This window comes from Bidens hawaiensis, unplaced genomic scaffold (genome assembly GCF_021521415.1).
Source record: "Bidens hawaiensis isolate Kalapana, Puna unplaced genomic scaffold, B.hawaiensis_p1.1 tig00004020_1, whole genome shotgun sequence".
Lineage (NCBI taxonomy): Eukaryota > Viridiplantae > Streptophyta > Magnoliopsida > Asterales > Asteraceae > Bidens > Bidens hawaiensis.
Window position 1 is genome coordinate 1,566,623 of NW_027491236.1, and position 14,976 is coordinate 1,581,598.

The following is a 14,976-nucleotide window of genomic DNA, read 5'->3' on the forward strand; positions in this document are numbered from 1 at the left end:
CTCCTACTGGAGATAATTTGGTAACGCTTAAGGTCTCTATACAACTGGGTTAAGCCGGTTAACGGTGACCATCTTGTACGAATTACGAAGTAGCTAAACAATTATAGCAGTTAAAATAATAATAATAATAATAATAATAATAATAATAATAATAATAATCATTTTGGGGGTTTAAAGATGTAAAGCAAACCCAGCCACCATCACCCATTTTGTAGGAAAAACTAAACTAAAAGCCCTATCAAAAACCCCTACTTCTGCCACCGCCTCTCGCCGATTAACTTCCGACGGCCGTCAAAACCCACCGACAACCAACCCATCTCGTATTCGGGTTCGTTCCACCGTCACTCTTCTTATCTACACGAACAAATTTGTATTTGTGTGTTACTCTTTATTATCATATGTATTGGTTAAATTCCTTAGGTTTTATGCCATTGTTGATTAGTTTTGATCCTTGTAAGGATGTATTTCAATCTAATTTATGTCATGAACTTGCTTTTCCCCCGGAATTTGTTAATTTGTTTGATGATAGCTCAACGCCTAACTCTGTTTTTTTTTAAACCAACCCTAGTTGTAACCAGAGCCGTCCCCGAGAATCGTTAAAAAGTTGTGGAGAAAATGAAAGGATTTTTTACTGGATTCAAATAATTAAATTTTTAAATGGGCTCATCGGATTAAGATTTGGGCTGTGCAAATTTTTTTTTAATAAAAACGGGGGTAAAGGAATTGAGTAATTAGGTTTAAACATTAAGAATACATTTTTTTTTCAATAAAAAGTATATAAATTTAAAAAAAAAATATTCGGGCCTACCTTGCTGATCGGGCTGTGGACGGTTGCCCTCCCCGCCCCTCTCTCAAAGCCGGAAGTGGTTAAGATTGAACGGAAATGAAGCAAGATTTTGTCTGTTAATTTATTTGGGTGTGGTGGGGTGGGTTTAAGGTTTAGAAATAACAACTTTAAGGCACTCTGCAGTGAACCAACATGAGTACGCAAAAGCTTGTACTATGTTTTTGATTTTTTTAAGTCAACTTTGAAATCGCATACTATTATGGCCACATTCTAATACATGCTAAGGGACTGATTTTGAAACTCAAAAGAAAAGGATTATGTTTAAAATGGAATTTATGTTTTAGTTGTTGTATGCAAGTTTAAAACAGGACAATCAAGCTCTAAAAAATGGAATTTATGTTTTCTTTTGTTCTATGTATACCAAAGTTTATAGTTTCTTGAGTAGTAATTTGTTTTCAGCTAATATATACATTCTTCTTACAACTTCCATGCGTATCCCTGCTGTGAACTTGATACTTTAAGTTGTATGAAGTATTAAGTTTCTCGTTACGTCTAATTGTACAAGTTTTAAAACTGTTTTGGAGAATCAGTAACATATTAGGATTGTTGAAAGACTTTTTCTTTTTTTACTTTGGATAGAAAAAACTGTATTTAGTTAGTATTCATCACTCATTTTTTAAAACCTTGAAAGTCTTTGCAAGAATATGATTCATTATGGCCATATGGAATACATGCAAATGGATTGTTCTCATGCGTTCAAATTCAATTTTACACAAAGTTTGTGTGAAGAAATTTCTAAGTTTATATGAGCATTAAATGGTGTTTTGAGTACTATGTTGTTGTTATGCAAGTTTCAATTCTTGAACTCATGAGATTTTCGGTCTTTATTTTCTCTTTTCTAATATTGCATTCTCTACTCTTCTCTTAGTCTATAACTTATGGACCTGGTTGAATCAATCAATGAAATCCCGGTGCAAAACCCGTCAGCGGATGACTTCTGTGCTGCTGATTTAAAATGGTTCAAATTTGGCACTCCCGAGCATCATGATGACGTGGCACTAATTCCTTACACTCGAGTTGACGAGTTCATTTTTGGAGAATGTTCAAATGTCGAATCCCCAACACGTTTCCACATCGAGAGAGGAAGAAATCGTTCAAAAGGCAGCTTACATGAATACAAAAGCGATGAATATTTACAATACTGGCTGTAAGTAAATAAATCTTTTTAAACATAATTTTATATTTCAACTATTTTTTAATTCTTTTTTTGTTTAAAGGTACTGGTGCTCATTCGGTCCCGAAAACTACGGGGAAGACGGAATAGTATTACCGAGCCGAAGATACCGACTCAACACACGAAACCGTGCAGCTCTGCCTCAGTCAATGCGAGGGTGCACGTGTAATTTTATGGTCAAACGTCTATATGCACGCCCGTCTCTTGCACTCATCATATACAATGACAGGAGACACGTGAACGAGTCGGGCCTTATCTGCCATGGCCCACTTGATCGAGATGCTATCGGTCCGGGAGCCAAGAAGATTCCGTATGTCGGGAATGAGATTCAACTGCAAACTATGTCAATGATTTATCTTGGAATACCCGAAGAGAATGTTCTAGAGAAACATATAGAAGGGATCCAACGGTACTGCGGGTCAGACGTGATAGTCAATTCCCTTGCTTCTCAGTATGTGCATAAACTCGGGATGATTATTAAACGGTCTACACATGAACTGGATTTAGATGATGAAGCGAGTGTACGGATGTGGGCAAGTCGGAATAGGAAATCTATTTTTTATTATCAGGAAAACACGGACCCGTTTGTTCTCGGGGTTCAAACTGAGTGGCAGTTGCAACAGATGCTTCGGTTTGGACATCAAAGTATTATAGCAGTTGACTCAACATTTGGAATCAAGAGACTAAAGGTAGGATGTAATCGTAAAAACTGAACCGACGAAAACAAAAACCAACGCTTTTGTTTTATGTTTTTTTTTTTATATAAAACTTGCATGTAATTGAAACCGAAAAAACGAACTGAACTGATTTTATGAGTTTTTGTTTTTTATTTTGAATTTTAAGTAATTTATAAGAATTTAATAAATGGCATCGCCCAAATGTATACTAATCAATTAGTGTGTTAATTCACAAAAAGGTTTAAGGCCAGATTCATTATTGTAGGGCAATTTTTTTTGGGCCCAAAAATTTCAACCCCTGATGCTAAACCCAAAATGACTGAACTGAATGGTTTTCAAAAACTCAAAAAGCGATTTTTTATTCTTTTGGTTTGGTTTGAGCCCAAAACTAACCCAAAGCGACCCATGCACATCGGTTTGTACATGTTAGTAGCCACTGAATATTTCTTTAACCACTCAAACCTATAACTAGAAATGAAAAATGGGTTGAAACTGGTACGAGTCTAAATGCGTTGAAATTTATACGGGTCAAAATGGGTTAAAACTGGTACGTGTGAAAACGCGTTGAAACTGATACTGGTCAAAGTGCGTTGAAACTGGTACGAGTCGAAACGGGTCGGGCTAATTATTATTATTGTTTTTATTATTATTTCTGGCAGTATCCTCTGTGCACGCTTCTAGTGTTTGATTCAAGACAACATGCACTTCCCGTAGCATGGGTCATTACACGTAGCGTTTCTAGTGTTGACATAAGCAAATGGATGAAAGCTTTACTTGTTCGTGTTCGTGCTGTTGACCCGACCTGGAAGGTCAATGGGTTTGTTATTGATGATGCAGCTGCTGAGACTGATCCTATAAGGTACGTTACTTGTTACCTCAAACCTAGTTTTTGACTGTCATAAGGTCAACATGCATTTTTGACCCGGTAACTTTTTGACTCTGATGAGTTTATATTTCTTTTTAGGGAAACGTTTTCGTGTCCTATATTATTTTCTTTGTGGCGGGTTCATCGATCGTGGCTGCGACATATTGTCAAGAACTGTAGGAATATTGAAGTTCAAAGAGAAATATTCAAACGGCTAGGAGAAATAGTTTATAGCATCTGGACAGGAGTAGATCCTTTTGCGGTTTTAGAGAAATTCTCCATTGACTATGTTGACCAAACCGACTTCATGCAATATTTCACTGCCACATGGGTGCCTAAGATTGGTTAGCCCACTCTTCTTTTGCTTCTATGTTCACCTGTTGGATTTTTCTTTATTTTACACTAGGATAATAACCCGTGTTACACACGGATGGAAAACATATCAACAAACAATATAAAATATAAACTACGCATTCAGTCAACACAAATATTTGACATAAGTTTTTTACCCTCTGATGTTACAAAAGATGTTAAACTACATCTATAACATAAAAAGAAAATACTTTATAAATAAACAATGCAAGGAATAAGAAATAATATAACATAAATGAACCATTAGACCTGAAAAAAAAATAAAAAACACATATTAGTAAAAGATTTTGTAATATTAATTGAAAACTAAGTTTACAAATACATACCAACTTTAAACTGTATCACATTAAGTTTTCGAAAATATCTTTGTAAACAGCTTTATTTAATTTTTTTAAATGTTCCTAATTGTTCTAAAGAACGTTTTTTTCTTTTTTCTTTTAAAGTGTTTTTTATAAATAATTTTCAGAGATATCTATATTTTTATAGCATTTTTCATGTTATTTCTTAATAAATAAATAAATAAAACTTAAAGAACATTCGGTTTGATCACCATCTCTTCTTCTTTCCTCAAGAGTAATTTAAATCATTGACAAGGTGGTTATTAATTGGAATAAATAGACTTAATCATGGAGTTAATTGCATTAATTTGAATAAATAGATGTAATTGTAGAATTAATTGAATTAAATTGGAGTACTTATTTTAAATCAGTGGATTAAAAATAATTGTGAATATGTGGAAATTATTGATATGGAAATGTGATTACATGGAATCCTATGTGGATAGGCTAGAATAAGGACATGTGGAGAGAATCATCTTGCTTTAATATATTAGTAAGATTAGGATTGTATACGAACTGAACGAACACGCACGAAGCATGTTTGTGTCCGTTCTTTCATTTAGCTTTAACAAAAACTAACAAACATAAATGAACGTAAATGGGTGAACATAAACTAATTTAAATGAACAAGCAAGACATGTGTTAAATTAACAATTTTTTTAGTTCATCTTTGCTTGTTTATTAATAAATAAACGAACTTCTCGCTGAACAATTCACCAGTTGTTCATTAAATGTTCGGTTCGTTTACATGCCAGTGTGCATGGTTCGGTTTAGGCTCAAACTGAACCAAAAACCAAAAAATTGGATTTTGAAAGTCGGTCTATTAATCACTTAAAAGTCGGTTTTTTCAGTTAGGTTCGGTTTTTGGTTAATGAAAAACCGAAACAGAACTGAAAATTGGTTTTAAAAAAACACAAAACCAAACTGCCAGTTTCTATATTTGGTTCGGTTATTTTGGTTTAGTGACGTCATTAGTTGTTTCGATTCGGTTATTTTGGTTTAGTGCGCACTTTAAATTTTAGGGGTGGCGATTTGGACCCATTTGCTTATAAATGAGTCTATTTTGTTTATGTTTTTTTTAACGGGTCAAAAATAACATAAAAAAATAGCATAAAAGGAAGCAAAGTCAAATGGGTTTGTGTTTTTTTTATTATTTTATATAAATTATTGCAGTTTCATATCCTTCTCTGATTTCTTAACAATTTCTGATTCAGAAATGTGGTTAACTGTAATGAAAACCCTCCCGCTTGCTAGTCAAGAAACATCCTGTGCAATTGAAGCTTATCACGTGAAGTTAAAACTAAAACTTTTTGATGACTCGCATCTCGGTGCACTCCAACGAGTCGATTGGCTGATTCACAAATTAACCACCGAGTTGCATTCGAGCTACTGGCTCGACCGATATGCAGACGAATGTGATTCCTTCCAAACCGTTAAGGAAGAATACATCAATTCCACATCATGGCACCGTGCAGTTCAAATCCCCGACACAGATGTCACTTTAAACAACCATTTTGCTAAAGTAGTTAGCCAAAGTGACCGAACCCAGGTCCATCTGGTTTGGAATCCTGGGTCTGAGTTTGCCTTTTGTGATTGTGAATGGTCGTTGCGCGGGAATCTATGCAAGCATGTGATCAAAGTCAACATGATGTGTGAGAATCAACCCGGGTATCAAAGCTCGACTTCGTTTCAGTCATATCAGGATATACTTATTAACATGTTTAAGAAACCGCCAGACGATTCGATGGAACTGGATTTGTCGGTAGCGTGGTTGCATCAGATTAATGATCAAATTGAGAAGCTGGTGGAATTAAGCCGGTCAGCGGATATTGGTATGCTGGTCAACAAGCTTCCATTGAAGTGGGGCAAGAAGAGAAACCGGACATTGCCATGTAGGCAGGCGGCGGCGGTTAGACCGTGTGTCAGCTCATCTTCAAAGAGTGTTAATGTTCGTAGGAAGAGTCGTAAGAGGAAAAGGCTGTCGAGTATAAGGTGAGAGTTCGTTATGCGTCGGTTATTTTAACTGTTTTTGTTTTTAATCGGTTAAAATTGTTGCGGATTTAACGGCGAGAACAGTGTTGGTCGTTCAAAGTTTTGAGGTTGAATAGAGTTGCGTCAAAAGGTGTATATAACATAACATTATTTTCATGGAAGATAGCTTATGGTTGAGACGTTTTACAAGAAAAATGAGAAAGTATGTTGTTTTTAATAGTTAGAAAATCTATATTGCTAACAAATAGTACATAAAGAAAAAACTCTTGGTGCATGTTTATACGCCAAAGCTATAATATAGAAACGTGTAATCGATTTCCTGGTCCAGAAGACTGGATTTCCTTATCAGGGTTTAGCGGGTTATGAATAGTTATTTTTCAACCCCAAGATCCAAGGTTTTGTTTTTAGTAGGATTGAGTTTGATATTCAAAATATTGTAATATTTTGAGTTTGGCAATGATACTAACATTTATCTACTTCTGCTCACAACTTAAATCTCAAATGGTTTCACATTATTGTTAAGTAAATCAATAACATGAAACAAATCATTACATACTATATTTTATAAAGTAACATAACAATCTAAAATATGAATGTTTATTTATATATTAGTGAATAATGATTTGATGCAAGCATTAAGTGAAGTTGTGAAGTATGAAATAAGCGTTGTATATTTCTTGCATTGTTTTGCATGCTATCGAAGTATCAAGCTACATTTGATATTTATACCTCATATGACATATATATTGGTTTGTAATTTTATATAAATTTGCAAGCTTTATACATAATGTCAAAATGGTTAAATGAAGATTTAGTTTACATCATTATATAAAGGTTTATTATCCGACTACACATATCTCATCTTTTGTTTGTTCTAACCTTTGCCAAGTACAAAGACTGGGTGTCCATACCTTTTGGCTTGTTTGACTATACAAACTTGTGAGTTGTGAGTCTCCATGTGGATTGTAAGTTACACAATTTACTTCTTTAAAATACTTGCATGAGACGGCTTTTAGTTTAAGAAAAGTGATATATTCAGTCTTTTATGACTAAAAAATTATTATTGTTTGCGTCTTGCATCTTGCTTGTTTCCTTGGTTTATACTTTTTAGCGGTATTTCCTTCGGCTTGTAGAAAAAGAAATACAAAATAGGTTCTGCAATCCACATGGGACAAAGTGACAAACTACGAAAGCCTAGCTGTTATATCCAAATTTAACCATTTAAGGATTTAATTTCACTAATTAATATTTTTCCCAATTTCTGCAATTGTCAATTGCTTTTCAATAAAACTCATCTTACTTGAGAATTATTTCCGTGTTCATATTGGATGATAGATCTTTAATCGTATAACTCAGAAATTTAAAGTTGGTTAAAATAATAAAATATGTAAAATGAAAACGAAATATAAGCATAAGTCAAATATAACATGGTCATTAAATAAACAAATTCGTAAGCCTTGCCGGTGGGTTGTTCAGTGGTTGCACTAATGCCAACCATATCTTACAACTTTAAAAGTATTCATTAAATATACTACTAAATTCAAGCTATTTAGTTTTCTTATTATTTTCATTTTATATAGAATAATATAATATATTTTATATTTATTATAATAATATAATATATGTTATATTTATTATAATCACAATAGCATTATGGATCTGTACGTATTAAAGTATGGCTCGGCCACTACGATTCAGTTATAGTTCAATATACGGTATGTGCATTTGCAATAGAAGGAAAAGAAAAAATCTAATCACTCATACCAACTTTACACATACTATATGTATAATGAACTTTTGTTGTAATTTTTTTAAATATATTATAGTCTCTCATTTTCCTTTAAAATTAACACAATCTGTTTTTATACCTAAAATCTATTTGAATTTATTAATATATTAGATTAACATCCTATATTACACGAGTTAAATAAATATAATATAAAATTTAACTATAATATAATGTACATAGTAATGACAAAAGTTATGCATTTAGTAACAAGTATTATCATTATTATTTCATTTTTTAATTATTTTAACAAAAGATAAATTTGAACTTGATAATATTGAAGACTTAAATAGAAGCCTTTAAGTGAAAAATCATTTAATTCATAAAGGTTCATAACTAATTTCATATTAAATTTACTTTATTAATGATATAATAACTATTCATAATTAAATTTATATTAAATATCTATAAATATATTCTCTTAATATTATTATTATCTAATATTCTTATTTAATAGAATAGAAAGATGGGAAAACAAAAATTAGATGGCCTAGAATAATAACAAGTGCGCCCCAATAATTTTTATTAAATAGCATAGATACGAGTTTGTATTAACTAATTTTGGTAACGGTGATGACATGTATGAGGTGGTGTATGTGGGTGGCGGTGGTGAAGACAACTATGATGGTGACGAAGACAGAGGCGTTTAGTGTTGTGTGGTGGTGTTGGTGATGGCAACGAACAACGATCACGAGTCTTGTTATCCCATTCAAACTCTTTTATATTAGCAAGTTTCATAGTAGTTACACGTGTATATCCATTGTTTAAATGATCAAAGCAAATGTAAATACAATTTATTTTTCCTAAATCAACTTATCTAATCTAACTATTATATTAAAACATTACATGGTGTTCATATGGCATTTAATTAAACTGTTCACATAGGACTCCACCTCAACAATTTCCAAAATTATAATTTACACCTAATAGGTCATTCAATTTTAATATTATTACCATTTATATAATTATTAACAAAGTCACAAATATAATTTTAAATGTTGTATTAAATCAGGTTTTTATATATTTATGAATTATAAATTTTATTTATCATTATTTATGTCATATAATCCATAAGGTATTTATTATATCTGCTATTAAATTTAATTTTTTTGTTACATTCTTTTAACCACCCGTGTATTAAACGGGCTATATTCTAGTTTTATATATTTATAAAATATTTAAGTCATACGTATTTCTAACATAGTTTTATTAATAAGTATAAATTCCTAGTAGATAATCCAAACTAGTTGTTATCTACGTTTGAAAAAGTAAGATATAAACATATGACAACAATAATAATAAGTTCCCAACCGTATAGAAAATAGAAAGTGAACAAGGTCTTCTTGTCCACCATAAATAAACCCACATTCCGGCAACCCACGGCCACTTCCAATGGCGGAGATAGACGGCGGTGCTAATGTGGAAGATCAAACGCATCCAACGTCATGTTTTCCAACTGTTCCTTTTCTTCAAAAGGTTCTCATTTTCCTAACTATTATTATTATTATTATTATTATTTTGTTAAAACATATTAATTGTTTAGAAAAACAATAATAATATTAATAGCATTTATATAATCATGGTGTGCAGTTGATAGCTGAGGTTCTGGGAACCTACTTCGTGATATTCGCCGGCTGTGCGGCGGTGGTGGTGAACTCCGGCCAGGACAAGGTGATAGGTCTTCCCGGAATATCCATTGTGTGGGGGTTGGTGGTCATGGTCATGGTTTACTCCGTTGGACATATCTCCGGTGCACATTTTAACCCTGCAGTCACCATTGCTTTTGCCTCTTGTAGAAGGTTCCCGGTCAAACAAGTAATTTTTTTAAAAAATCTTTGATTTTTTTTAAATGTTCGATTATTTACTGAAGAAAATAAAATAAAAAATATGTATAATCTTTTGAATATAAAAAAGGTATTGGTTTTTTTTTTAATAATTTTATAGTTTTAATTATAATTTTCTTTATAAAAGTTTTATATAAATATACTTAAGTACACAATGATTCATTTGTGATACTAGTATTAATTTGTCACAAGTATAGTGAACTTTTTATTATTATTTTTAACTGCTTAAATATAATGAAATTAATTTTGGGTTTGGTTCAAACTATCTAAAATTTAAATCTAGAAAAATAATAAATTAAGTACACAGATGATTCATTTATGACACATTGACACTATTATTATTTGTCATAAATATGGTGAAATCATTTATGGGTTTGGTTCAAACTATCTAATCAATGTGAAATTTATGTAATAAGATGATATGAAACTATGAAAGTGAATAGATAGTCATTTCACATGAACTCTTTTTTTATGATCTCTTAATATTAGAGACCAAAGCTAATCCATTATCAAACAAAAGTGTTAACATGTGGGCCAAGCTCGAGACTGTCGAAGCTTGAACTCAGCTTGTTTAGCATTTTCTTTCTAGAAATCAAGTTTAACTAATATTTATATGAAAGGTACCGGCATACGTGGTTGCTCAAGTACTTGGGTCAACCTTAGCGAGTGGGACTCTCCGTTTAATATTTAACGGCCATGAAGATCATTTTGCTGGAACCCTACCCGTTGGATCTCATCTCCAATCTTTGGTTTTAGAGTTTATTATAACATTCTACCTCATGTTTGTCATTTCAGGCATTGCAACCGATAACCGAGCAGTTACTATCCTATCCTTTATTTTATTTTGTTTTAATAATAACATTGGTAAAACATGATAATTAATAATATGTTAAAAATAATTAAATGCTAAAAAAATATGACCATTTTTTTTAAAGATTGGAGAGTTAGCTGGACTTGCAGTAGGAGCCACAATTTTACTCAATGTCATGTTTGCAGGGTATGTTTTCTCATGTTTATTATTTTATAAAGACAAATCTTTATTTTCTTTTTTTGTTTGGGTAAAAGTGTTCGGTGATCACAGGCCAATATCAGGGGCATCAATGAACCCAGCAAGGAGCTTGGGTCCAGCCATTGTGTCGAACCATTACCACGGCATATGGATTTACATGTTGGGTCCAACCGCAGGCGCCATTTCTGGAGCATGGGTCTACAACATCATAAGGTTCACCGATAAGCCTTTGCGTGAAATCACCAAGAGCACATCTTTCCTTAGGTCTGCTAACAGCCGTAATGCATCCAAATGATTATCTCCAACTCGAATGATTAACAAAACTTTTGTGCGTATGTATTCGTACTCGCATATGACTTATTTATTTATACTACTTTTTATGCGATTTAAAAAGATAATGTTATCATAGGTAAATTGACAAGCATATCAATCAATCAATCAATCACGCCCAGTAAAATCCCACCGACAGCAAAGCTATAAGTAGGGTCTGGGGAGGGTGGGATGTAGGCACACCGTACCTCTATCCAAAGGAATAAAGAGGTGGCTTCCAGAGAGACCCTCGGCTCTAAGTACAAGTGTATGAAGCAAAATAAAGGAAAATAAAGCAAAATAAAGGAAATCAAAGTTTAACAGTTATATAAAAACTACTACTAATTATAATAATATTAATAATAAGATCACAGTTTAACAGCTATATAAAAGCTAATAATAATAATAATAATATATGTAAGGGAAAAACCATTATGGTAAATTGACAAGCATGTCCATACCATATTCACATGTTGTGAGTTATTATTATAAAAAATATTGTTCTATTTGAAAAACCAATTTTATGTAAACCAGACCGATTATTCTACTAGTTCACTGGTCGGATCAGTATCACTGGTATCATTTAAAAGCGCACCACCTCTTAGACCTAGCCACGAACCACAACAGGACATCATAACAACCGAACCCAACATAAATATAACGAGACCAGTCCAAACAAACACAGTCACTTTCCACGACCACAGAACCCGCTTCAAAAATGGTAGTTGAGACTCGAGTTTCAAGTAAGCTGTGTAAATTTGAGGAACACCGCGACCCTTTGCAAACTCTGCCCGCGGTTCTAGTGCCACCCTCACACAACTAGTTGGAGTTTCCCGTTCAGTGTATTGGTTAAACTTGATGTGCACGGTTTGGGATTCTGATGAGTAGCCGGTTATTAGCGGGGCCAGCTTCAAAACCATCATCAAAAGGCGGATAGGCCCACTTTTGAAGCGGATTGTACATGGTTGAGTTGCACTTGCAAGGAATTTGCCATTGCTTGAGAGGAAGTCTACCCTCACCTTCAAGAAAACATTAATTCAAACCGTTATTCTAGTAGATAGTTGAAGTTGTAAAATTGACCCGATTCTTTATGACCAGGTCGAATCTGCTTGGTTTTATCTCTAAAACCAAACGGGTTTATCATTCAATCCATAAAACCTTGTTTTATTGAAAAGTTTAGATTAATATACGCATTACGTTTAAAAGAAAGTCATATAATTGGCACGACCCATTGACCCACTCTAATCTTAACGTTTAGCGGCATCTAAGCCTGGCAAAACGGGTCGGGTTCGAGTCAAAATTGGTTTTAAGAAAATGGATAGTCGTCAGATGGGCCATTTTAAAAGAGTATCAATTTGGTGGCGGCGGTGGACACTAGAGGCGCCCAAAAAAACCAGCTCAGGACCTATAACCGGAACCGGTATTAAAACTGGTTTGACCCGGCCCCTAGGGTTGAAATTGGGCCTTAACACTGGCCATGATAACTGGCTTGAACAAGGTCAAACCCGACCCGAACAAGTTAAAACTGCCTTAAACCCAATCCTTTCCCTTCAAAAACCGGTTCCAACTTTGACCAGAAAACGCCATTGACTTTTGTTGACCCAACCCAAACCAGTTTGGGCCCAGCATCCATGTTGTGCACCTCTAGTTAAGACAAATAACAGACATTGGTGGCCCGTTTAGACGCGCTTAAATATAAAAATGTCCCAATTAAATACCTGAAAATTTCCAAGATTTCTGTTATAGTCCGATTCGGGAAACGTCAACTCGACAGTAGCCTGCAACTTATGATCAGGCGGAAACACCCTCAACAAACCAACATTGCTAAACCCAATCTTGTCAACACAATCCAAACAAAGGGGCTCGAAACAAGACATCACAGGCACAAAAGCCACCGGACTATCTCTCGTATAATCAAAACTCAATCGCGTGATTTCACTCACAGGCGCCTCCACAACACACTTCATCACCACACCACCAACAACAAACGAAGAAACCAACAAACCAACCAAAATAAACCCGACAAAAGCCGAACACAGCAACCCCCATCCTATTTGTAAACATAACTTAAATAAAGACTTCTCTGTTTTAATGCAGTCACACATAATCTTTTTAATAATATGCAAACAGCATTTCAGTATAGCCTTCTTTCTTTCGATGCAGTCGCATAGAACCCGTTTGATCATATGCAAAAGGAATAATAATATTGCTTTCTTTCTTAGGAAGCAAGTGTACATAACGTATTTGAACTTATGCCAACAGAATAACAAGAATCTTATAATGATTATTATTATGTAATGTTCAGCACGTGTCGTAATCCCAATCGGGTCGGTAAAGAACCATATTGGAAATGTGACACATGTATGTATTAGCCTTGCCACGGTGGATATTAAATTAGGGGAGTTTACTGTGACGGACTGATCGTTGACGCTTACGTCGTCAGTTAATGAGCTGATAGGCCTAACACGGACCCTAGCGTCGGGTTTTTTTGGATTCCGGCGGCGGCGACGGAGACCGGCGGAGAATTGTGGCTCCAGCGGGTGATCGGAGTCATCGGAGAAGGCGAGATCGTGAAAGGCGTCGGTGAATTCGGAGTCGGAGTGTTGTGACATTGGAGTTGAGTGATGGAGAATAAGAAGCAGAGAAAGATGATGAACGATTTAACAGTGAAGTGTGAAAGTCTGTTATGTTTGTGAGTAAATGAAGGTCATGTTTCTTGAGTTGAAGTCTCAAGTCATAACAGTCAACACCTATCTGGGCTATTATTCAATTCACTTTTTTTTTTAAGTTATTATTTAAGATTTTCTTTAAATAACATCGAAGAAACACTAATCTAATCTAACACCAGAGGGATTAGCTTAGTATCTCGACCAAGTGATGTATGGATTATGGTTTGCTATGAGTTAGTATCGGCTTAACCTGTAATACAGAACACCGGGGGGGGGGGGGTGGTCTTCTCGTAATAATTGTTCAGAATGACAGGTTGCAGATGCCTTTATCGTTGGTCTTGCCTAGGTATTTATAGCCAAAGGCGTTGAGAAGGATGGTCCAGCTGTCCTCCAAGTCGAACCTTCGATTCTCATGGCTGCGCATGCTAGAGGTTTATGATTTGTAAGGCCCTCGACCCGGGTGCCCTACTTTCTTGCTGGTTGGATTTACTCATTCACATAATTCGTAAAATCAGAGTTAATTAAAACTTTTCGCGGAATTTAAAAGTCATTCATTCATTCATAACATAACCATCTTGTCTTAAACATCATAACATAAATTGTAACATCCTAAAATTTTAATGTTGAATAAAGAAAGTTATGTTTAGTGATTTCGCGTTATTGATTAATTAATATCGAGTAAGGAGCGGATCATGGACTTAGATTAATTGAGATGGGTTAAATGAGAATGGGCCTTAGGTCCATGGGCTTTAAGGGATATAAATATCCCCTAAACCCTAAACCATCACTCATTCCATCTTATTCTCTAACACACTCCAAAACACACACACACCACATCACCGCCATACGGCCGGCGGCCGAGAGAGGAACGAACAAGATCCGAGAGAGAGAGAACGACTAGTTGTGATTAAACAAGTTAAACGAGATCCAAACGAGCACAAAAAGGTATGTTCTTGATCTTTAAAGTTTAAAGATCCAAGCTTTATAGTATACACGGGGTATATAAACGACCGAAAACGGTTGGGGAACGTAGTGGATGATGTTGAACCATAACAAGGGTGTTAAAATCGCCAAAATGCTTGATGAAAACCAAA

General features: G+C 34.4%; 3 protein-coding genes across 3 annotated transcripts; 2 read left to right on the plus strand and 1 right to left on the minus strand.

The window, feature by feature from the left end:
- Positions 1-235: 235 nt before the first annotated feature.
- LOC143625125 (uncharacterized) lies at positions 236-6,269 on the plus strand. The gene is made up of 6 exons (XM_077095568.1): positions 236-328; positions 1,716-1,994; positions 2,065-2,710; positions 3,358-3,561; positions 3,646-3,907; positions 5,488-6,269. Exons 2-6 carry the CDS (start codon positions 1,726-1,728, stop codon positions 6,267-6,269), a joined length of 2,163 nt encoding a protein of 720 aa, XP_076951683.1. The 5' UTR covers positions 236-328; positions 1,716-1,725.
- Positions 6,270-9,443: 3,174 nt separating this feature from the next.
- LOC143625126 (aquaporin NIP1-1-like) lies at positions 9,444-11,263 on the plus strand. The gene is made up of 5 exons (XM_077095569.1): positions 9,444-9,527; positions 9,642-9,866; positions 10,516-10,713; positions 10,831-10,892; positions 10,977-11,263. Exons 1-5 carry the CDS (start codon positions 9,444-9,446, stop codon positions 11,197-11,199), a joined length of 792 nt encoding a protein of 263 aa, XP_076951684.1. The 3' UTR covers positions 11,200-11,263.
- Positions 11,264-11,752: 489 nt separating this feature from the next.
- Positions 11,753-13,825, minus strand: LOC143625036 (seipin-2-like). The gene is made up of 2 exons (XM_077095501.1): positions 12,932-13,825; positions 11,753-12,232 (listed from the first exon to the last, which is right to left on the minus strand). The coding sequence occupies exons 1-2, from the start codon at positions 13,823-13,825 to the stop codon at positions 11,753-11,755; spliced, it is 1,374 nt and encodes a 457-aa protein (XP_076951616.1).
- Between the last annotated feature and the right edge of the window lie 1,151 nt (positions 13,826-14,976).

What these genes read in the sequence shown, in the direction of transcription:
- LOC143625036 (XM_077095501.1), bottom strand. Translation starts at nt 13,825, where the DNA reads ATGTCACAACACTCCGACTCCGAATTCACCGACGCCTTTCACGATCTC. An exon ending in GAAATCTTGGAAATTTTCAG is followed by an intron (nt 12,233 to 12,931) that starts GTATTTAATTGG and finishes GTTTTCTTGAAG; the next exon opens with GTGAGGGTAGACTTCCTCTC.
- LOC143625126 (XM_077095569.1), top strand. Translation starts at nt 9,444, where the DNA reads ATGGCGGAGATAGACGGCGGTGCTAATGTGGAAGATCAAACGCATCCA. An exon ending in GAAGGTTCCCGGTCAAACAA is followed by an intron (nt 9,867 to 10,515) that starts GTAATTTTTTTA and finishes TTTATATGAAAG; the next exon opens with GTACCGGCATACGTGGTTGC. An exon ending in TTGCAACCGATAACCGAGCA is followed by an intron (nt 10,714 to 10,830) that starts GTTACTATCCTA and finishes TTTTTTTTAAAG; the next exon opens with ATTGGAGAGTTAGCTGGACT.
- LOC143625125 (XM_077095568.1), top strand. Translation starts at nt 1,726, where the DNA reads ATGGACCTGGTTGAATCAATCAATGAAATCCCGGTGCAAAACCCGTCA. An exon ending in GAATATTTACAATACTGGCT is followed by an intron (nt 1,995 to 2,064) that starts GTAAGTAAATAA and finishes TTTTGTTTAAAG; the next exon opens with GTACTGGTGCTCATTCGGTC. An exon ending in TTGGAATCAAGAGACTAAAG is followed by an intron (nt 2,711 to 3,357) that starts GTAGGATGTAAT and finishes TATTTCTGGCAG; the next exon opens with TATCCTCTGTGCACGCTTCT.